The sequence below is a fragment of the Rhinopithecus bieti genome, unplaced genomic scaffold, assembly GCF_001698545.2.
Source record: "Rhinopithecus bieti isolate Rb0 unplaced genomic scaffold, ASM169854v2 scaffold_6904, whole genome shotgun sequence".
Classification (NCBI taxonomy): Eukaryota; Metazoa; Chordata; class Mammalia; order Primates; family Cercopithecidae; genus Rhinopithecus; species Rhinopithecus bieti.
Window position 1 is genome coordinate 370,230 of NW_016805192.1, and position 25,225 is coordinate 395,454.

The 25,225-nt window shown below is 37.9% G+C and overlaps 1 protein-coding gene across 7 annotated transcripts in view; it reads right to left on the minus strand.

Annotated features, from left to right (window-relative positions):
* The window catches only part of NSF (N-ethylmaleimide sensitive factor, vesicle fusing ATPase), a 171,584-nt gene that overhangs the window by 77,030 nt on the left and 69,329 nt on the right, over nt 1-25,225 (minus strand). For all 7 annotated transcript variants that reach the window (XM_017871607.1, XM_017871611.1, XM_017871606.1 and 4 more), the window contains one exon: nt 12,869-13,068. In XM_017871607.1, coding sequence (XP_017727096.1) covers nt 12,869-13,068 — 200 coding nt within the window. The remainder of the gene's footprint in view (nt 1-12,868; nt 13,069-25,225) is intronic.

Here is a 25,225-nt window from a genome sequence, read left to right on the forward strand (position 1 = left end):
CCATTCTCCTGCCTCAGCCTCCCGAGTAGCTGGGACTACAGGCGCCCGCCTCGTCACCCGGCTAGTTTTTTGTATTTTTAAGTAGAGGCAGGGTTTCACCGTATTAGCCAGGATGGTCTCGATCTCCTGACCTTGTGATCCGCCTGTCTCGGCCTCCCAAAGTGCTGGGATTACAGGCTTGAGCCACCGCGCCCGGCCATAAAGTATTTTTAAATCAAAAATAAAATGCTGTATGACCTAAAAATTCCACTACTTGGTTTATCAGCTCTGCTTATAATTGCCCCAAACTAGAAAACAACCCAATTGGCATTCATTGGGTCAACAAACTAATGATAGTATATCCACATAATGAAATATTATTCAACAATAAAAAGGGATGTTTGACACATGCAACAACTTGGGTGAATCTCAAAGGCATTATGCTGAAGATAGCCAGTCCCAAAAGGTTACATAGTGTATGGCCCCATTTATATGACATTCTCGAAAAGATAAAACTACAGGGGTGGAGAACACATTGGTAGTTACCGGGGTTACTAAAAAGAGAGTGTGACCAGTAAGGGACAGCATGAAGGAATTTTTGGGGGTGATTCTATATCCTGATTTTACAGTGGTTCCATTAATCTATGCAAGTATGAAATTTCATAAAACTACACACAAAAAGAGAAAAATTCAATTTACTGCACAATAAACCAGATAAAATAATTAATAATAAATTCTATTCTTTAATGCAATTGTATGTAGGATGACAGATGTCCATCAAAGTTTCTAAAGTTTCACTAGGTTTTATTTGTGTCCCTGAACATTACTTAAAAATTGTTGTCCCTCCATATTTTAAAACATAATTTCAAATCTGAGGGAAAAAAACTTCATTTTTCTGTATCATTGCATTTACTGAATAGGTATCTAATGATAAATAACTTGCTTCCTAAAAAAAAATTCAATACCAAAAACTGTTCATCTTTCCATCTGGAGAAAAAATTGAGAATGAGGAATTGGAACCACAACCTTAGCTTTGCCAAAGTACTTCTATATAGTAGGATATTAATTCTTGCCATCTTTAGTGACAACAAGGATACTTCTGTTTGTGACTGAAAAACTGTGAAATTTTACATTATTTTTAAAAGATTTTTTTCTTTCTTCAAGGTTGTCTGCCCAATACAGCATGAAACAAAAAGATGTTATATGAGTTTTACTGTCAATGTGCCTTATGTTGCTGATGGAATCATGATTTCCTTCTCAGCCCAACCTCAAAAATCACTATGTGGACAGGGACAAAGACAATATGAACACTGTTTGATTAAATGATCACTGGGGCAATCTGTTCTAAACATAATTCTGTACAATTCTGACCTTTTCAGAACCTTACTAATCTTATTACCTGTCATCAGGTCCCTTCCCCCACCTAGTCAGTACAATAACATCAAGTTTTACATTGTGTGTTACTTAAATAAAAGCAAGTTCTTATTATAAGAAATTGGGAATTGGGTAAAGAAGATGTCAAGATTAATGTTCACAGACTAATATAGCTGATTCATCAATAAACCCTTTACCAAAAAATTTAAATTTCCACAACACAATCCTCTTCCATTCATTGGCTTCTAGCTCTGTTTTTAACATCTGCAAAGTCTTTCTCCATAGAAACAGAGCTGACACTGTTGAGCCCTGGCGACAGCTTTCAAAAGCGGCTGTTCTATATTTAACTAGTTTGACCTATATGCAAGTGTTCATCTCCGTCAATGTGAACTGTCCACAATTACAGAGGCGATGTTTTTCTTTATTATGTAACACATATATCCTTCATGGGGTCATTAGCTGAGTACATCAAGTCATTTCTGGATGTGAGAAAGGTATAACTGAAAAGACTGGCTATAATTAATATCGATCTAGAAATCATTTGCCAACTCAATTTTATCATTAGTAGTTTAATATTTAAACTGCTTGCAACTTTAAAAACAGCACCAAAGTTACCTATGTAGCCATGTGGTAACTCACAACCGAGATTTTATAAAATGCTTCTTCATATGGCATTTTAACTCACTTCTGCCTAGTGTTTAATCCTCAGTATCTCATTAGGGTCCGTTAGACCCAATCTCAGTTTCTGGGTTTCTGTTTTGAGCAGTACTATTTACAAAAATTGATATCTCATGACTTTTTTCCTTTTTGTCTTCCAAAGAGCGAGCAAACAAAACAAAACGCATATTTAAAAAATAGAACAAAACTCATTCTATCTTACAATTGCCATTTGTATCTACTAGATCTTTTTACAAATCTAAGACACATTATGCTATTTCATCATACTAGAGATTACATCATTACTCATCAATTATTCTCAACTATGCTTAAAAAGGATTAAAATAAGAAAATAGAAGAATGAAGTCTTTGCCCATGCCTATGTCCTGAATGGTACTGCCTAGGTTTTTTTTTCTTCTAGAGATTTTATGGTTTTAGGTCTTACATTTAAGTCTTTAATCCATCTTGAGTTAATTTTTGTATAAGGTGTAAGGAAGGGGTCCAGTTTCAGTTTTCTGCAAATGGTTAGCCAGTTTTCCCAACACCATTTATTAAACAGGGAATCCTTTCCCCATTGCTTATTTCTGTCAGGTTTGTCAAAGATCAGATGGTTGTAGATGTGCGGCATTATTTCTGAGGTCTCTGTTCTATTCCTTTGGTCTATACATCTGTTTTGGTACCAGTACCATGCTGTTTCGACAGTGTGGTGATTCCTGAAGGATCTAGAACCAGAAATACCATTTGACCCAGCAATCCCATTACAATCATTCTACTATAAAGACACATGCACACATATGTTTATTGAAGCACTGTTCACAACAGCAAAGACTTGGCACCAACCCAAATGCTCATCAGCGATAGACTAGATAAAGAAAATGTGGTACATATACACCATGGAATACTATGCAGCCATAAAAACGGATGAGTTCATGTCCTTGGCAGGGACATGGATAAAGTTGGAAACCATCATTCTCAGCAAACCAACACAGGAACAGAAAACCAAACACCACATGTTCTCACTCATAAGTGGGAACTGAACAATGAGGACACATGGTCACAAGGAGGGGAACATCATACACTGGGGCCTATCAGGGATGGGAGGCTAGGGGAGGGATAGCATCAGGAGAAATACCTAATGTAGATGACGGGTTGATGGATGCAGCCAACCATCATGGCACATGTATACCTATGCAACAAACCTGCACGTTCTGCACATGTATCCCAGAACTTAAAGTATAATTAAAAAAGACGAAACTACTTAGAAAAATGATACAACAGTGGAACAAATATCACTATGACATCATTCTTCAGTTTTCTTACTGTGTTGTGCTAGGTATGTGTTATCTTTCAAGAAGGCATAAAAGAAGTCTGAAGCTAACATCTTCTGTGACCTGATTCTTCGTTTTATTGAATACGATTAAGCATTAACATTTTTAAGTTCTCTGGCCAGAATGATGAAGAAAATCTGAGGAAACTGTTTTAGAATTATTAGGTGAGTCTGAAGTTGAACACAAAGAATAAGATAGCAGCACTTAGGACTCTAATAAAGATGCTCAAATTGATGATTATAAGTAAAATCTCAGTCTATGTGCCTTCAGATGATGATGCCCTACATACATTTTCTCAAACTCATGAATCAATGAGTGAATAATATACTTTTAATCTAAGGACAAAGCATTTTTATTCAGTTACTTATTCAATAGAAAGTCTTCATTGTGGAATATTTTGTAACAAGAAACGAGGCCATCCCATTTTGCTAAAAGGACACATGACAGTATTCTTTCATCTTTTATTTCATTTGTGCACCAAATTTTCTTGATATAGTTTAAAAGTAGACAGATGCTAAAGGCACGTATTACAGAGAGATAGCCAGAAGAAATAGACGAAGTAGACATTAAAAAATTAGGCCGGGCGCGGTGGCTCAAGCCTGTAATCCCAGCACTTTGGGAGGCCGAGATAGGCGGATCACGAGGTCAGGAGATCGAGACCATCCTGGTTAACACGGTGAAACCCCGTCTCTACTAAACAATACAAAAAAAAAAAAAAACTAGCTGGGCGAGGTGGTGGGCGCCTGTAGTCCCAGCTACACAGGAGGCTGAGGCAGGAGAATGGCGTAAACCTGGGAGGCGGAGCTTGCAGTGAGCTGAGATCTGGCCACTGCACTCCAGCCCGGGCGACAGAGCAAGACTCCGTCTCAAAAAAAAAAAAAAAGAAAATACCTTAAGACATTAAAAAATTGGATTGACCATAAAAAACTGAATTGATCATTCTGAAAGAAACCTACAAATCTAAAGATAAAAATGTTTTTGCAATTGTGGAACATACAATGGTCATCCTCTCTTCAACAAAATTAGGAGCCAAAGATCTCAAAAAATTTCTTAAAGCATTATGTTTTGATGCTGTACGTGCAAGAAGAATCAGAAGTAATAATAATTTAGAAGCCAACAAAGATGTATTTGAAACTAAGAATCAGTATTTGTAAGTTCATGCAGGACAGCTGATGAACAGTTAGTCGCAATCAGAGGCTCCTGTCCATTTGGGGTATACAGGTTGAGTATCCCTAATCCAAAAATTCAAAATCCCAAATGTTCCAAAATTTGAAAGGTGCACCACACACAGGGGGTTACTGTATGGTAATCTTTTAATCAAAACACAACATCAGCTGGGCATGGTAGCTCACACCTGTCATTTCCACACTTCGGGAGGCTGAGGAAGGAGGATCGCTTTAGCCCAGGAGTTTTAGACCAGCCTGGGCAACCTAGGGAGACCTTGTCTCTACAAAAAGATTTTTAAAATTAGCCAGGTGTGGTGGTGCACACCTGTAGTCCCAGTTACTTGGGAGGCTGAGGTAGGAGGATGGCTTGAGCCCAGGAGGTTGAGGCTGCAGTGAGCCACAATGGTGCCAACTGTATTCCAGCCTGGGCGATGGAGTGAGACTCCATCTCAAAAAACCAAACCAAAACAAAAAACCCCCACAACATTGTAGGTGGTGACTAAAACTGCTGCTGTTTGGTGTTGCTGGTGTTTAATAGCTTATCCAGGTATTCTGGTGATGCCATTGTGCTGCTTAGTTACCCTAAACTCACTATTTTTGCACTGTAATTTTTTTTAATGGTGTGTCATATTTTTACTAAGTACTTGTGTCTCAATATGTGTATGAAAACAATTACTTACCAGGCACATACATTTATACTCAGAAACAATGGTGATGCCAACCAACCACAGACTGTCCACATCTAGTGGCTGAGATAGTGACGCCTTAGCTTTCTGATGGTTCAATGTACATAGACTTTGTTTCAGTAACAAAATTATTTAAAATATTGTACAGAATTACCTTCAGGCTGTGTGTACAAGGTGTATACAAAACATAAATGGATTTCATGTTTAGACCTGAGTCCCAATGCCAAGATATCTTATTATGTACATGCAAATATTCCAAAAAACAAAATTCAAAACACCTCAAGACCAGGAAAACATGAAATAAAAATTTTATTTGCTATATTTATTTAATTTTAATGGTTTTTTATCTCTTTATTCTTGTGTTTTGTAAATTATTTGGAAAATAATCTAAAATCATTTTCTAAATGGAGTTTATTCAACCTAGATAGCACATGCTGATGACTGTTTTCTTGGTAGGAGGGTTAAAAGATATGTGAAGCAGAAACAATCTTAGTATTAGGAAAGAACTACAAAACTGATTGATTCCGGGACTTTCTGAAGAGTTGAAATAGTGACTGGACTTGCCCCAACCCACCAAGACCCACACCTGCTAGAACCAATGAGACTGATCTAGCTGGAGACCTGAACAAGAACTTAATGAAATGCTGGAAAGCAGGAAAGGAAACGACCTTGTATAAAACTGAAACAATTAAGGACCCAAATAAAGGGAATATTTAATATTATTTTACCCTCAACAAAAATTTTAAAAGGCAGGAAATGGCAGGATAAATTCAGTAGAGCTTACTAGATTTTTTAAAAAGATGAGATGTTATATTTCTGAGTGTTATTCATGTTGATCTACGCAAATCTATTATTCATTTTATTTTTTTGAGACAGGGTCTCATTCTGTTGCCCAAGCTGGAGTGCAGTGGCACTATCACAGCTCACTGCAGCCCTGACCTCCCAGGCTCAAGTGACCTTCTCACCTCAGCCTCCTAAGTGGCTGGGACCACAGGCGTGTGACACCATGCCTGGCTAATTTTTTATTTTAGTAGAGGTGGGGTCTCACTATGTTGCCCAGGCTGGTCTTCAACTCCTGGGCTCAAATGATCCTCTGCCTTGGCATCCTGAAGTGCTGGGATTACAGGCGTGGACCACTGTGCTCAGCATCTTCATTTTAATATCTGTATGCTATCCCATTTCCTACTAAGGAAGAGTAATGATGTTTCTTTTCCCTCTGTTACAAATAGCAAGGCCATCAACATCCTGGTACATGTCATGTTGTTTATCATAGGTAGTGGTCTTGAAGTAGAACTCCTGGGGTTGTGCATCTTTATTTTTGTAAGATGTCAAATTTATTTGCAAGATACTACCCACTTGGTATATTCTTTTAGTTTATACTCCAACTAGCAATGTGTATGAGACCCTGTTTCTCCATAATCCCACAAACTCTTGGTTTTACCAGCTGTTGTAAATGTTGCCAGGTTGTTTAAGAAAGAATCCCTCTTTTATTATACATTTTCCTGAATATCTTTTCATTTGCTTTTCAATTGGGTTCTTTCTCTGAGAACTATGTGTTAAATCCTTTGACAGTTTTTTTTTTCTTCAAATTGTGGTGTTTATATTTTTCTTATTATACAAGACTTTTTATAGAGAATTTATTATAGAGGATGCCAATTCTTTGTAGATTACATACATTGCAAATACCTTCTCCCAGCTTGAGACATTTGTATTTAGTGTAATTTGTCATACAGAAATTTTTTATATTAATGTAGCCAAATTAACACTTCTAATAGATTTACTTTCTGTATCAATTCTTCCCTAGCCTCAAATCTTAAAACATTTTGCCTATTTTCTTCTAAATAAGTTTTCCTCCTATAAGTCTTAGTAGGTTTTTTCATTTTGTTTTGTTTTTGTAAATCCATTTGCAATTTTGTATGCTGTGAGGTAGGAATTGCATTTTATCTTTTTCCAAACAGGCAGCCAATTATCTCAGCTCTGTTTATGGCACAGCCAGCCTATTATTCCCCTCTGATCTGTATCATCACGTGTCATAGAGCAGGCTCTTCCTTTCTGTGTTCTATTGTTTCCTTGGTCTGTTTTTACATGAATATATAACACTGTTTCAATTACTATTGCTTCCTAGTAAGTCTTGATATGTGATAAAAGTAAATCTCTATTATTCTTCAAAATTCTCGTAACTTCAAGCCTCAAAAAAAAATTAGAATCAAGTTGTCAAATGTCAAAAAAATTCCTATTAGGCTTCACTGGAAATACACTCAACTTACAGATCAAGATGGGCAGAACTGTCATTTTTATGACATTGTTAGTGCTCCCATACATGAACATGTTACATCTTACCATTTATTAGCTCCTTAAAAAAGATTTTCAAAAATGTTTAGAATTTCCTCCTTAAAGGTCTTGCACATTTCCTGTTAGATCGAATCCTAGGCACTTTACATTCTGATTTCCGCTATAAATGAAATTGTTTTTTAAATTACCTTTTTAGTATCAACACATTGTCTTCGAGTATTGTTATTTCTTTGTTGCCTTCTAAAGTATTTGAGTTTCCACTGTTTCTTTCCCAGCTCCTCCCTATGCTTTGGAAAAGTTTGGGCACAATGTACAACTTTCACATGCGTATTTTTGACTTAAAGTTTCATGTTAACTAACATCATCATCTTCTTTTTTTTTTTTGACACGGAGTTTCACTTTTGTTGCCCAGGCTGGAGTGCAGTGGCATGATCTTGGCTCACTGCAACCTCCGCTTCCCAGGTTCAAGCAATTCTCCTGCCTCAGCCTCCTGAGTAGCTGGGATTATAGGTGCATGCCACCATGCCCACTAATTTTTGTATTTTTTAGTAGAGATGGGGTTTCACCATGTTGACCAGGCTGGTCTTGAATTCCATATCTTCTTCCGCAGTAATACAAGGAGCTTACATGAAGTTAAACTTCCCAAATGTTTTGTTCCATATTTTAGTTCTATCCTTTAAAAGTATCCATATCATTATTGTTTTACTCAGTGAATGCTGTTAAAATTTATTTTTAAAACGTTTTATTGCAAAATACATCGCACACAGAGAAAAGTTACAAAATGTGAATATATGCCTCAATGAACTGTCACACAATGAACGCCTATGTAATCATAAGAAACAGAAAACTGCCAGCATCCTAGGAGCACCTCCTCACAACCCTTCCCAAGCACTCCTCCCTGACCTTTCCCCATAGGTAACCACAATCTGATTTTTATGGTAATTATTCACTTTCCTTTATAGTTTTACCACCCAAGCATGCGTTGTTAAACACTATACTTTAGGTGAGCTCTCTATAAATGGAATCATACAGTATGTGTTCTTTTTAAAATCTGGTTTCTTTTGCTCAATAATGTATTTGTTTCACAACTGTATAGCTGTAGGCTATTTATTTTCATTACTCTCTTGTATTCTATTGCATATTTCTATGATCATTCATCCATTTACTGGATATAAAACTCTAAGTTTTCAGCTCTTTAAAAATGGCCTTTGACTGACTTTTTGATTCCATCATTTCTATTGAGAAGACAGCTACTAGCTAGTTGTTGCTTATTTGAAAGCAATTTTCCTTTGCTCTCTAGCTCCTTTTAAGATTTTTCTTTTGCTTTTGGTTTTCAGCAATTTAACAATGATGCCTATATATGTAGAGTTCTTTGGTACTTCTCCCGCTCAGGGTTCAATTAATTTCTGTAATTTATGGACTAATGTTTTCCATCAGTTTTAGAAAGTTCTAAACCATTTTCTCTTCAAATTCTGGTTTTGATCCATCTTCTTTCTCTTCCCCTTCTGGAACTTCAAATACACGCACCAGACCTTTAAATGGTATTTTCTCTCTCTCTCTCTTACTCTCTCTTAATTCCTTTCATTCTTTGTCTCTGGTTATTTTCATCTTATATCTTTCAGTACACTAATTCTCTCTTCAGATGTGTCTAACCTGCTATTTAAACTCATTCACTTGAGTTAATTTTACTTACTGCTTTTCTCAGTTCTAGAATTTATATTTGTTTGTTTTTACAGTTTCCAGTACTCTGCCAAAAATCTCAGTCTTGTCTTCTATCCCCTTGAATGTGGTAAGTATAATTATTTCAAAAGTCTGTATCTGAGAATTCCAATATCTAGAGGCTGTTTCAACCATCTTTTTCTTGATGTTGTTTATCTGTTTCCAGTTGCTTTTGATTACAAGCCAGACATTGCATTTGCAAACTAGAAATAATTTGTGACCTTACATGATACTACTTTCCTCCAGGAAGGATTTACAATTCTGCCAGATGCCTAGGGGCACTAGCAGTTTAGGAACCCTCAATCTAATTTTAGGGACTGACATGATTCAAAGCTGATCTTCAGCCTCAGTGATAGTATGTCTATTCCTGGTTAACCCTTGCTCCTATGGTGTACAGCCCTTCAGGGCCCTGACTCAAAATGAGTTATGTTCATCACGTGTCCCCTCCCTCAGGGGCCATGGGCTCTAATCTCTGCCCCCATTACTCCCACTAGCATGTCAAAAGGGCTGATTAGGTTTTAGCAGCTTCATGCAGAACTGGCTAATACCTCGAGAGGAACAGTGACTCAGTACACTAGGAGGACCTTTGTTCTAGGCCTCCATTTTTCTTCTTTGATACCTTCAAGCAAAACATGTTTAAATATTGTGTTGAGCTTTTCTGATAGTCTTCAGTGGAAAGCATGATTCAAATGACCTAATTTGCCACTACTAGAAGTAGCACTCCCAGACTTTATCTATATTTTCACCAATTTTATTGCTCATCGTTTCTTGGATCTACTGTTTCCTTCTGGGTTCAACTTCCTTCAGTCTCAGTACATCCTACTTCATAATCTTCCAACAAGCTTCTGCAACTAGTTAATTCTATTATCCTTTGCCTGAAGAAAAAAAGTCTTTATTTCACCCTCATTCCTGAATGAGAATTAAGCTGGGTATTAACTTTTAAGTTGACAGTTATTTTCACTTAGCTCTCTGAAGATATTATTCTACTGTTTTTTGTTCTCTCTGTCATGGAAAAGTTTGCTATCAGCATAATGGATACCCCTTTGTAAGTCATCTCCATGTCTTTCTTTTGTTACTAAGATTTTTTTTTCTTTGGCATTCTCCTATAACAAGTCTAGAAATAAGTTAATTTTCATTTATCCCATATGGACTCATGGTGCTACTGAATCTGAGTATTTGTGTCTTTTATTAATTCTAGAACATGCGCAGTCATTCTCTTTTTGAATAATGCCTCTACACTATTCTATCTGGACTTCTCGTTTTAACTCTGTCATCTCAACTTTCATCTCTTCTATCCCTTTATCTCTCTGTGCTACATTCTGGGTGATCTCTTTAGGTTTATTCTTCTGTTTACCACTTCTCTCTTCAGCTGAAATTTGTAGTCTTATATTAAATTTGGTTGCTGAGTTTTAAATTTTCATGACTACTTTTTCTATTCCTTTCAGCCTAGGTTGTTGGAGTACCCCTTGGGGTTTGCTTATATCTGACAACTTATGCTATCACTAGGCCAGGACTAATTTTTTTTTTCCTAACATAGGGTCTTGCACTGTCACCCAGGTTAGAGCGTAGACGCACAATGATAGCTCACTGCAGCCGAGAACTCCTGGGTTCTAGTGACCCTTCCATCTCAGTCTTCCAAGTAGCTGGGGCTACAGGCATGAGCCACCGCACCCGAATAATTTTTTAAACTAATTTCTCAGCTTGGGGTTTCAGGCTACATAGGTAGCATATATTTATTCAAATTCTAAACCAGCACGAACAAGGATCCATGGTTCACAATTCCCATGGGAGGCTGGGCGCGGTGGCTCACACCTGTAATCTCAGCACTTTGGGAGGCCAAGGCAGGCAGATCACCTGAGGTTGGGAGTTCGAGACCAGCCTGACCAACATGGAGAAACCCCATCTCTTCTAAAAATGCAAAATTAGCTGGGCATGGTGGCACATGCCTATAATCCCAGCTACTCGGGAGGCTGAGGCAGGAGAATTGCTTGAACTTGGGAGGCGGAGGTTGTGGTGAGTCAAGGTCACACCATTGCACTCCAGCCTGGGCAACATGAGCAAAACTCCACCTCAAAAAAAAAAAAAGTATTCCCGCAGCAGATTTCCCACCTTCCATTCCAGAACCCAAGCAGTTAAATATTTTTAGTTAATTTCCCTTTGGTGGTGGCAGATATTTTCTAGTCCACGCTTTTCATAGAGACACAACCTGTTTGAAGGTACCAGTTCCTAGTCCACACTGTAAATGGATTCAAGGACTCACTTTCTGTTCCCTAGAGGGTACTAAAACCCAAACCCATACATTATGAAACCAAAAGCTACAGCGCGTATCTTACGACTCTAATTTCCTGGAGATTCAGTTTTCTTTCTGAAGAGTTCAATTATGCATTTAAAATAATTTTAGCTATATTTTACCCAGAACTTTTTAAAGTTTTATTTTGTGTTTAATTGGCACATAATTGTACATATTTAAGGGGTACAGTGTATACCTAGCATTTGAAGGTGTTTATAGAAGGAAGGTTTTCTGGTTACCTAGTCTACTGTATTACTAGAACCAGAAAGCTCATGACATTGTTTTTAAACTTTCTGTCAATGAAAAAAATATGTTAGTATTAGGATATTAATCAGAACAGACAAACAGAACCAGCAGAATGTTCGTGTGAGTGTGTGCATTCTTTATGATAAATCTCTATGAATATGTATGTATGCATACACACCCACATACACATGTCAGCCTCCATAATTGTTTTAGCCAATTCCTTGGGAAAAATCTACAATTTCAGAGGCTGACAAGTCCCAAGATCTGGAGTCAGCAACCTGGAGACCCAGGAGAACACACACACATTATTTAGTTCCAGTCCAAAGGCCTCCAAGCCAGCAAGAGCTGATGTTTCAGTTTGCATCCAAACCAATGTCCCAACTCAGGGCAACCAGGCAAGTCAAAATTCCCTCTTACTTGCAGGAAAGTGAGCATTTTTGTGCTGTTCAGGCCTTAAACTGATTGAATGAGGCCTGCCCACATTAGGGAGGGCAATCTACTTTATTCAGTCTATCAACTCAAATGCTAATTTCATCCAGAAACATCCTCACAGACACAACCAAAATGTTTTACCAAATATTTAGGCACTTTATGTCCTAGTCAAGCTGACGTGTAAAACTAACAGAATTAGTAAACTCTAGTTTAATTTTTAAATAATTTCATTTCTGAGACTCAAATCAAGCTTTCCTTTGAGCTCTGACAACTCAATCCTGTCACTCTATAACTGAGCAAGATTCAGCACTAAGTAAGATAGCTTTCTGCATGTGAACCTTACACAATACGATTCCATAAGTCTATTTATGGATTTAATTTCCTCTTTTCTTCCAAAGGATAAATGAGCACAAGTCTCTGGAAGCAATATGGAATAAAAGCGTCACCTGAAAATATATTCATGACCTGTTTTTGCAAAACCTCTGGCTTACACAATCACCTACCTTTGTTTATAGGAATATGTGGGTAACAACATCTGCTCATCACGTAAATCTCCCACAGTCCCTGGTGCAGTGCCATATATAACCTAGGTACTAGGTAAATTTATCTGTAAGTTGCTTCAAAATATAAATCAAAGTAACAAGTTTGCCTCCATAACTCTGGGTCTCATTCATTATATAGCGACGATGTTCACATTACCCTCCTTTGCTCCTCTTCAGCATCAGCAAAAAGTTTGCGAATGTTAGCCTCTGATTCTCCCACATATTTGTTAAGGATTTCTGGCCCATTGACCACTTTGGGCTCTCTTGCATTCAACATCTTGCCAATCTGTCGAGCCAAGAGAGTCTTACCACAACCTGGGGGTCCATATAACAGGATGCCTTTAACATGTTTACAACCTAAAAAGGAAAAGAAAACAGTCTTATATCAGCTAACTAGAATCCAAGTAAGACTCTAAAGCAAAGTTTTCTTCCTGCTTCATATGCACTTTAGGAAAAACACAGTGATGCCATCTACATATGTTAATGTCCATAAGCCATGAACAAGAATATACACCCAAAAATCTAGCAACAATTCCCCTAACTGTGCGAATGCTTGAGGGGCAATGCTGCCAGTTAAAGGTCTTTGGGAGAGCACATTCATGCTATCATTTTGGACAAATACTTCTTACTCTGAAAATATTACTTATTTTTGGCTGGGTGTGGTGGCTCACTTGAGCCCAGAAGCATGAAACCAGCCTGGGAAACACATTGTTGACCCTGTCCCTACAAAATAAAACATCTGCCTCGTTTTACGTATAATGATAAATTATATATAATTATTATATATCATATATGTGTACACACACACACACACACACACACACACCATGGAATACTATTCAGCCATAAAAAAGAACAAAATAACATCTTTTGCTACAACATGGATGGAGCTGGAGGCCATTTTTCTAAGCGAAGTAACTCAAGAATAGAAAATCAAATACCGTATGTTTTCACTTATAAGAGGGAGCTAAGTTATGGGTACACAAAGGCATACAGAGTAATGGACTTTGGAGACTCAGAAGTGGGGAAAGTGAGAGGGAAGTGAGGAATAAAAAACTAATATTGGGTACAATGTACACTATTGGATAATGAGGTGCACTAAAATACCAGACTTCACAACTATATAATTCATCCATGTAACCAAAAACCACTTGTACCCCAAAAGTTATTAAAATTATATAATATCTTTATACTATACCCAAAAAAGCACTCTGTGAAATAATAAATTATTAGATTTCAGTGTCACCTCCTGAGTATGGGTAAAAAGGGAAATTTCTGAAAATGCAATATAAATAGTGTGTCTCTATGGAAAATGATTTGTCCTCATTTGAAATGGAAGCATTAAAAAGTACATCTTTAAGAAAAAAAAGCACAATACATTTGATGACTCACATAAAATCACAAGATGCAAACAACTCTATCAGAAATTTTAGATTCTGAGGAGGAAGACCCTTTGGGCTGTCAGAATTGGTCTTTACTTCTTTCTTTATGCTGAGAAAAGACTCCTTTTTAAATCCTTGAAAGTAATAAGATCTGTGCCTTTGGTTGAGCATGGAGAGGGAGGGGAAACACTTGATGGCTTACAGTCTTAACCCTTCGCACCACAGAGTAAATCCCTTCCCTAAGAGTCACTGCCCAATAAAATGCTTTTGGCCTTTGACTCACCCTTCAAGTATGAGTGGTAGGGAGATAACAGGAGAAGTCTTGAGCTTCTCCTAGAGGCCAATACCACCAAGCACTACCAGCATCTAAGTTACAGGAATACACTGGATGAGGATGTAGAAGTCTGGCTCCTAATCTTGCCCTCTGAGCCAACTGTTACCATTATGATTTGAAACTATTCATATGTATAAACCATAGCTGGGGCAGGTGGTGGTGGTGAAACATGCATAGAGAGAAGACATTCAGAAAGGAGAAAATGAAGGTTTTCTGAGTACCTACAAAGCACTAGGCCTTCTGATCTCCAACTTCTTGACGTCTACATTTTCTCCAAGTTTATAAACTTCCTCTTAACCATACTGCCTGCCTTCCCTAGTAAGCCATGCTTTCTTTGAAGGACTTTTAACTATTTGGCCTTTGCAAATTTATGTTATAACCACCCCATAGTCCCTGAATACAATATAGTTTTATTGCACTACAGGTTGGCCACAGAGCACAGCTGGAGAAAATTACACCTCTGTGCTACTGACAGTTATCTCCAGAATTTGATGCTATCCAGTTTCAGTCCTATGCTCACTGCTTTCTCAGTTGTGCATGCCACTCTTTACTTGTCTTTGTTAGCTCATCTCTAATTCTCCTTATTAATTATCCAGCTCTTCACGTTCTTCTCAAGAGCTAACCCCTGCTATGAATTCTTAGAGATAACCTAGGTTCCTATTTCACATATTAAAAAAAAAAAGAAAGAAAAAAAAGACTTCACCTCTCTGCTTCTTTATCTATAAATTGATCAGCAGACTCATCCATTCTCAACCTATTCTCGGTTCTCAAAGTAGTCTTCCTTCCTCTCCTCCAAGTTTTTATATTGCAATTCTCTGTTTACATGGCTTCTTCACTATCAAGACTGTAAACTATTCAAGTCCAAGTACGATCTCATTCACCCAGCATAATGTCCAGCACCTACTATGGACTTCAGGAGAGGCTGAATAAGTAAACTGTTGATTCTTTTCCTACAAAACTCAAAGAATATGAAGGACAGAAGACGATTTTCAAAAATTATTTGAAGCTCTTAATTTATGGACTGTGCTTACTTTCATAGTTGAGCTAATTTAAATGCCTAAAAAAACACATTTGCAATGACTGAGACTTTGTAAATTTAACAAAACAAAATAACATAAACACAAGAATCTTAACTTTGCAACTATGCTTCTGTACAAGGAAAATGCTCAAATTAATGTGTTCTGAACTAAATTTACTCAGATATTATAAAATAATTCGCAAAATATACCTTGAAGGTTAAAAGAGAGACAGAATGCATATCCATGCAACTTTTTATATATAATATAGATATGTGAAACAATAGAATATATTTAATATAACATCAACAGGAATGTCATAGAAGCTCTAGTCTGCATTAGAACTATAATTCTTTTAGGATCTCAAATGAGCACATCAAAAATATACACTGACATGTAAAGTCTTTCAAAATCTACTTCCACAAAGGAAGCTGTTACTTGAATAAGCAGTGGAAATGGGACTTTATTATTACTATTATTATTACAGCCTATTCTGACTTACTAAATAAGCATTGGTCTCTAATTTTAAATGAGTCATAAAAACTCTTTATAACTAACTCCATTCAACAAAAGGGTACTAAGCTCATGTTTAGACTAGATGCAAAGGTAGGTGTTAGGGATACAAACATGCAAAAGACAGTCCCTACCTGTAGGGCATTTCTGGCTTAGTAGGAAAGACAGAAATAAAAATAGGCTATCTACAATATAATATGATATTATCAGAGATATGTATGAAATGTTTTTGGACTCTAGCCAAGAGATACTGATTCTGCCAAAGTGATGGCAGAAAATTAAGAATGGACTCAGGGGAAGAGCTAACATCCAATGTGGGCCTGGAAGAATGAGTAGGAGATTCACAGGCAATGGAGAGGAAATGCCACCCCAAAGAGAGAGGCTAGAATGATCAAAGGCATAGGGGTACGGACACAGACACTGTTCTCTCGAAATAGCCGGTAGTAACCTGCTGTAGCCAGAGCCTTGGAGGGGAGGAGCGGGCAGTGGCTGAAGACGAGGCTGGCAGGCTCCTAACTGGCAGGCCTTGAAACCATGACCATGAGTTTTTAACCTGTTTCATAGGTGATTAAAACCCCACATTTTTGGGTGAGTTATGTAATCACCCTCAGGTGTAAGTGATAACCATGGAAGGAGCACCAGGAGGTATGTGTTTAAAAGCTAACTCTGTTGGTAGAGTGGAGAAAGAACTAGAGACCAAACAGGCAAACAAGAAGAGGCTAGCTGGGGGAATGTTCTGAACTTTTTTCTGGGGACTCCAACTCACTAGCCGACTTTGGATTCTTGCCAGTTAAGTTTTCATACCCCTCTAAGTCCTTTGGAAGCACAGGAACAAATGGGTCCAGGTGCCTCAGGAGGACAACCTCTGTTCCTGCTGATACCCCAGCTTTCTTCTGAGCTTCTCTGGAATATTAAAGCCTGGATCTGATATTGAGGAGCCTCTGATCTCTGGCTGCTGAACTGACTGCCAAGCTGGACTGACTAATGCTGCTGTTTTATTCTCAATGTCTTACATGCCACCTCACTACTCAGAGATAAGTGCCCTAGGTTAGTGACCTAAATAGCAAAGGGCAGGTATAGAAAGAGAAATCAGTGGACCTGATTTAAATTGTCATTTTCTTTCATTCTATTCCTCTCTTTCCCACAGAACAGACTAATGGATCTCCCCAGGAAAATGCATAAGCACAAAAAATTTGCATACAAATTTGAGAGTGTTCTTTAATCGTTCGAGGTCCATCCATGGAATCCAAATTAGAAACTCCTGAATGTATTACTGAAATAATCCAGACAAAAGACAATAAACGGAAAGAGGCAAGAGTCACAGGAAATAGTAGGAAGAGAAAAGAAGATGCGGGAAATACTCATCAAAGCTTAGACACCAAATGGAAACCAGAGAATGAAGAGGAGTCAAGGATGACCTTAAGGCATCTAGTATGGGTACATGGATAAAATGATGGTAACCTCAGCGATACCAAGGAATAGCAAGAGGAAGAGGAATCAGTTTGGAGAGCACAGGAAATCATTACTTGGTTTTGGCTATAAGGCATTTAAGATTTAGGCAGTAATGCCCATTAAAAATACTGGTGAAGGCTCAGAGAAGACATCAAAACTACTGCTTCAATATTTTTGAATGCCTGCCCTGGGTACATGAAAAGCTGTGAAAAGTTTTAAGCACAAGAATGTGACAACAGAGATAAATGCTGTAGTGATAGAGGATGAGGCCTGGAAAGAGACCACTAGGTTTAGAATTCAGGAAATACATGCCGATCTAGGCCACAGGGTCTTCAATCAGGGTCAGAGCATTTGGGGTTGAGGTCCCTTCCTTTCACTCAGAAGAAAACTAAGTAGCATAAGCAGGTATGGAGACCACACTTTCAGGAACTTTGGCAACAGGGGAGGAATGGAGAGGGGGAGCTTGATAAAGACAACTCTCCTTCTGAGAACAGTTAAATAAAGGGAAGAGGAAGAAGAAAGCTGAGGTTATTTCTGTTGGGTTCTGTTGCCTATGTGAAGCAGGACCTAGATCATCAACAAAATGAGGGATGAAGAGAGGATACTGGGAAACATGGTAAAGGTTTGGAAAGTACATGGGAAGTTGGGAAAATGTGTCTGAGCAGACGAATGCTGTTACATAAGTGAACTCAGCATATGAGATGCAGGTCATCAAGGGACCATCCTTTGTTGTATTTACATAAGCAATTCACAGTATTAGGTAGGGTATAGATTCTTATTCAGTTCTACAAATACAATTTCATCTAAGCTGGCATACAAATGTTGACCTTTTGGTTTCACCTATCTCTTTTTTTTCAAATCTGAATTTTAAAGGTTAGCAATATGAGGTAAATAATAGGATTAAATGAATGTAATGTGCAGTCAACATATTTATAGCTCCATTCTATTATCTAATTTTCCCAGCAAAAGTATAAGGTAAAAACTATCACATGCCTGTTTTCAAGATTTTTTTCCTCCCTTTTCCACAAAGTTTGAGGCCTTAACCTTCATTTCTAAGTGATTCCCATCTTTTCTCCTTCGTCTATAACTTAAGTAAGAACTAAGGTGGGCTAAGGGTATAATCAAACACAGTTCCAAAGCATTTCTTCTCTTAATATCCTATGTCCAAGTACTTTTTTAGAGACAGGGTTTCGCTCTGTCACTGAGGCTGGAGTTCAGTGGTGTGACACAGCTCACTATAACCTGGAACTCCTGGGCTCAAGCGATCCTTCCAACTCAGCCTCCCGAGTAGATGTGACAAGCGCATGTCAGCAAGCCTGGCTCAATTTCCTGTATCCAGGTATTTTACTGCTTGTTTTACTAATTGCTCCTGTTAATCATTTTCTAAAAAATACCTACTTTTTATTTGGATGAGGCACAAATGTAGTAACAACTCTTGGTTATAATAAGAGAAAAGAAGGTGGTAGTAAAGAGCATAATCTCAAATGGCCAAAAATCAATTTATATATATGGTTTTGGAATTTAAGTTGCAATTATATTGAATATAGGAGTAACTGAAGTTCTAGGACATTACAATCTTTCTCTCATTCAACCAATGATACATCTTGTGGTGGGAAGATGAGGAAGATGAAGAAGTTCTCTTCTGTTTGCCTCTATTTTCTCCGTGAAGTAAAGATTCCAGGTCATCAGCTGCTGGTAAGGATGGAAGAAGTGGTGCTTGGGGGTTGAGCTGAATAGAGAAGAAGAACTAGTCATCTCAGAGAATAGGAGAATAAATGGATTAAACTAGGGAAATATAGACGGAATACCAGGAATACCTGTTCCAAGAAATACTGAGGGTTCACTTGAGATTTGGTTCATAAATTTAAAATGAGATCAGACACCATGGCTTTGTGTTTTTCTAAAGCCATGCTTAACAGCGAGAGTTCTGGCATAGAGTAGGCAGGTAGGTGAGAAACACATGGGACTTTGACACATACAGAAGACGAGGAGCAAGGCTGCTAAGGGTATATGCAAAGAGGATATATGTGATAGACCATGGAGGCTAAACTGGGGAAAGAGGAAAGAGAGGACAAAAAGATTGGGAAGTGATAGAGTAAATTATACTGGAGGTTCCAGTGGGGTCCAAGTTGCTGGAGTTGGGAACAGGAGAAATGCTAGGAAATGCAAACAAAGTCTTGTGTATAACCGAAGAGTGAGTGTTTGAGGTGGACTTAAGGAAAAAGTTAATGAAAATAAGGAGGTTGAAATCAGAAAATAAATCAGGTGAAAAATCTCTAAAGAGCTTTAAAAATTACTAAGAGTCCCACTTTTCTAGTCAGTGGTTCTCAAACTTAGATTTCACAAATAGCAAAAGAACTTTTTTCTTTTTTCTTTTTAAACTGGAGAGCAGTGCTGTCATTGGCTTGTTTTAGTTTTAGTTGTGCAAGGTAAAGATTTCTTAAAAAAAAAAAAAAGAAAATCAAACCTGACATCGTCTATCACCACCATTTCATATAAAAAGTACATTTTAATGCTGAAAGGCAGAACAGACACAATCTCAGACTAAAGGACAGTGTTTTGTGTTAAATAAACTCAGTTTTATGTGTAGTGTTAAAAGTGAGGGCTCTGCAGTCAGTTTGCCTGGATTCAAATCCTGGTTCTTCCACTAACTAGCTGGAAATAATAATAGTAACTACTTCAGGAAGTTATTGTAATTAAGTATCATGCACATAAAGCACTTAGCATATGTTATGGTGGATAGTAAGAGCTCGTAAATATTGGCTATTAATTAATAATAGCTTATTTCTCTCACCTTGCTACAGATGAGTGATGAAATGAAATTAGACTCCCAACTGGTGACAATTAGATCACAATTAGGTAACCAAAAAACTTCCAAACAAATGACTATTTTACTTACCAAATTACTTCTGAGACTGACAATTGTGACCATCTGCTCCTTAAAACTTTATCCACCATAATTGTCACTTGAACTTTGCAAATTATAGTACCCATTCCATTGATGAACTTCAAGCTCCAAATTAACATAGTAGTAAATGAGTTGGACTATAGCAGTTTCACAAGCATTACTAGTGTTTTGGTAAGTCAAGATTATCTGTAGCTATAGCCTCTCTTCCAGCTGGACTACTATCAGAGTCAATCTCGCCTGCTTCTACACAATGGAATATGATTCAGCCATAAAAACAATGAAATCATGTTATTTGCAGCTACATGGATGGAAGTGGAGGTCATTATCTTACATGAAATAAGCCAGACACAAAAATACAAAAATCAGATGTTCTTATTTATATGTAGGAGGTAAAAAATTTGAACACATGGAGGTAGAGAGTGGAAAAGTAGACAACAGAGACTGGGGAGGGTGACTGGGAAGGAGCGGAGGCTAAGAAAAAGTAGGCTAAAGGTACAGACGTACAGTAAGATAGGAGGAATAAATTCAATGTTTGATAGCAGGGTAGGATGACTATATTTAATAAGAATATATTGTACTTGGGTGACAGGTCCCTTGAATACCATGACTCGATCACTACATATTATATACATGTAAAAAATTCTCATGTATCCCATAAATTTGCACAAAATTAAAAAAAAGTTTTTAAATCCTGCCTTCCTTTCTTACGCCTCAAACAGTTCATTCATACTGATTTCTCAAGCTTTCTAAGCTCACTTAAGAGTCAACATGTACTCATCCATAGAAGCCAAACTACCATGATTATCAGTTCTACATGTGTACAGCCCTTGACCTTTTCTCCCGCCTCCTCTATCACGATAAGTATATTTATTTTCCAAAGTTCCCCTTTATCCCCCCAATTGCAACTACTCTCATCGTCCCTAACTGCCAGACATCGGAAAGCGGTCACTGCCCTTTCTTGGGGAGCACACACCCTGTTCTGTGGGCATTCACCTGGGATGAGCTGATTCTAGTGAAAGGAACTGGGGCTATTTCTGGGTACTTCATCCAAAAGTGTTTTGGCAATGCTATATTAACATAGCCCATCCTCCATGCTTTGCCTCTTAGTCTGAGGTGGATTAGTATTACCTGCATATTCTTTCTCACCTTATTTCTAGCTACAACTCTCAGTTAAATCAGCAATCCTCCAACAATATACAAAGTTTGAATACTGTTTGAGCCACAGGTGTTGACATCCAGTGATTATAATAGTACAAATTTTGGTGGGGAGAACTTCAATAGGCTTTAAGTTGTGTGCTACAAATAGCTGAAAGTGATTTCTGATCTAAAAGTCAAAATAGGACTGTATCCACTATGATAGGTATATCCAGCCCCACTGATGAAAATGATTCATAAAAATACTTATATCTTATATATAAATTGTAAAAGCTCAATAAAAATACATAGCCTTACTTCTGAAACACGAGAAATAAACAGCAATGTTTACTGTTTACAGTCTTTCGAAACATCTGAAAAAAGTGACAAATTTGTACTTGTTAAGCTCTTCTATTTTACAAAGCAGTACATTTTCTTCATTTTTTCTGGATGTTATCAGAGGTAAGCTGCGTTGAGGAAAAACTGTCAAGTCAGCTTTGAGGTATTCAAAGGGAGAAAAAACTATAGCAAACACTAATTTTATACAAGAGTAATAAGCAGGATGATAATAAATTAGAAGTGGTCTCTGTCAAATTAGCATTAAGAGTGTTTAGTTCATTTTGGGGGCAACATGATCTATGAAGAGAGAAAGAAGTGTGAAGTGGGTTTTGAACAATGACTGATGTTTAAAGAGGAATCCCAAGTGGCTTCCAGTACAAATGCAGACAGATTAGCCATGTTTGCCAAAGAGGGAGGCTATCAAAAGACTAGTGGCAAGTCAGGACATATTTGATAGTCTTACAAGCTTCTCTGTGCGGTTGTGCAAACCAGATTTGAGTGCTCAATTTTAAATAGTGCATGCCCTTGTAGAAAATATAATCACAAATATTTGATCTTTTAAATATAATCACAATTATTATTATTATTATTATTATTATTTTGAGATAGAGTCTTGCTCAGGCTGGAGTGCAATGGCGCAATCTCGGCTCACTGAAACCTCCGTCTCCCAGGTTCCAGCAATTCTCCTGCCTGAGCCTCCTGAGTAGCTGGGATTACAGGTGCGTGCCACCATGCCCAGCTAATTTTTGTATTTTTAGTAGAGATGGGGTTTCACCATGTTGGCCAGGCTAGTCTTGAACTCCTGACCTCAGGTGATTCACCTGTCTCAGCCTCTCAAAGTGCTGGGATTACAGGCGTGAACCACTGCGCCTGCCCACAAATTAATATATGATCATTTAAGTTTCCATAATTTCAACTTCTCTTATGGCTCTGTTGAAAACTGTAAATTGGAACTAGAGCCATGAGTATTTTCTTAGTTCTACCTGACTTACCATTTCAGTAGTACAATATGATTATTTAATCTAACAGCATGACTTTCATCAGCTCACTATATAGGAGGGCCTCTTGTTTATTTCAAAAATCTTTTTTTTTTTGAGACAGGGTCTCACTCTGTTGCCCAGGCTCTGGAGGGCAGTGGCACTATCACAGTTTGCTGCAATCTCCACTTCCCAGGGTCAAGCCATCCTGCCGCCTCAGCCTCCTGAGTAGCTGGGATCACAGGTGCACGCCACCATGCCCAGCTAATTTTGTATTTTTTGTAGAGATGGGGTTTCACCATGTTGCCCAGGCTGGTCTCAAACTCCTCGGCTCAAGGGATCAGCCTCCTCGACCTCCAAAGTGCTGGGATTAGAGGTGTGAGCCACTATGCCCGGCCTTAAGACTGTCAATCAACATCTAAAATAGGTTATCATCTACACTTGTTTATCTGTGCACTTAACAAATCTTTAAGAAATGGAAATACTTAAGACCAAGACTACTACTCCTGATACCATCTAGGCAGTCAGGTCTTTGACCATCCATTTTCGCGGCACTGTTCTGTCTGGTAGAGACTTGCTGTTGACACCAACTTCAAAATGCCAAGGGCACTCTGAGTTTTGCTATGATAGTGAAAACAGCCTAATTCCTGAGCACTAAGCAGATGTGCAAGCTGTCTACCATCTGACTGGTCTATATCCAAATCAGTCAACTTAGATTTAATATAGATTTTCTTATTAGATAGCCTAGAACTAAAGATGAGATGTGCGTAGCAATGCTCCAAACTAATCTTTGCTGACACCCCCACCCTTTTACACTCCCTCATAGGGTGTTGCCTGGTATTTCATGAATTCTTGATGACAAAGATCATGCTTCTTCTATAGCAGGTCTGCATTGCTGCCAACTGGCAGCATGTATGCTTACTTGTTTCAGAATTTTATAGTTTTTCCTTTCTTTGTTTTTTTCCTTCTGTCCCTTATAGCTTTTAACTCCTTTTATGTGCTGTTCTATTGAGCCCTTACTTCAGCCTAGCAAATATCTTCCCTAGCAGACTATTTCTTCTTTACCTACACCTGGAATTTCTACTTACTCTTAACAGTTCATGTTCTTCTGTCCCCAGAAATCACCTCCTTTATTAATGCCACCTAATTCTGATCATATCTTTGGGCTCAATCCTTCAGTACTTAGAGTAGCAGCTGTCAAACTTCAATATGCACCAGTGTCCAATGTAGCCTGTTAAAATGCAGATTTCCAGACATCACTCCTAGAAATTTGAATTAATTAAATCTGGAGTGAAACTTAATATTTAACAAGGGCCCTAGGTAACTCTAACGTAGGCCAGAGGACATACTTTGAAAAACATCATTCACAGTTACAACTGACACTACATTACATTATTTTCTAAGAGTTCTTAGCTTATTTTTTTTTTTAGTGTATATGTTCTATAGCCTCAATTAAATCATAAGCTGATAATGACACACTGACAAGTTGTAGCTATAGAAGAGAAAAGAGCTATTCTAATAAGATAAAAGTTATCAAGAATAGATGTTCTCCATACTTGAGTACAGCTGGGGGAGATATAGTTTTGTGAGAGATGACTTGAAATTTCATTCATTAATAAATTAAATAAGCATTAAGATAGAATGTGGATGTCAAAAACGTTAGCACAATTTCGGCCTACATTAAAAGACTAATGTTTTAAATAAAGAATAAATAGTTCTGATCTATTTTACAACAGAGACCACATTTGCAGTGCTCCACTAAATTCTAGGTTTCACAGCTTAACGTTAATATACACAAATGTTAAAGTTCACAGAAATGTGAATAGGATGGTAAAGGGCTAAAAAGACTGGCTGGAAAAAACCAACCAAGCTCAGGAGAATTAGCTTAGAGAAAAGAGGAATCTGCAGGGAGGTCTGGACAATAGCTTTCTTCATACCTAAAGAGTTTTCATAAAGAAGTAGGATCATGCTCATTCTGTGTAGTTTCAGGGGAAGAACCAGAGCTTGTAGGAGAAGATGAAAGCAAATGCATCTTACCTTAACATAAGGAAGACTAAACTTAAACCTATAGTTGTCCAAAAGAGGAATGTAGCCTTAGGAGAGAGTGAGATTCCTGTCACTGGACAAACTTAAGCTTAGCCTAAGGAAACTGGCAGAGCTTACTCAGCAGAAATACAGAAGAGGGCCAGACATGAGTAATCCCAGCACTTTGGGAGGATGAGGCAGGTGGATCACCTGATGTCAGGAGTTCGAGATCAGCCTGGGCAACATGGTGAAACCTCGTCTCTATTAAAAATACAAAATTAGCTGGGCGTGGTGGCGCACACCTGTAATCCCAGCTACTTGGGAGGCTGAGGCAGGAGAATCTCTTGAACCAGGGGGGCAGAGGTTGCGGTGAGCCAAGATCGCACCACTGCACTCCAGCCTGGGCAATAGAGTGAGACTCCATCTCAGTAATA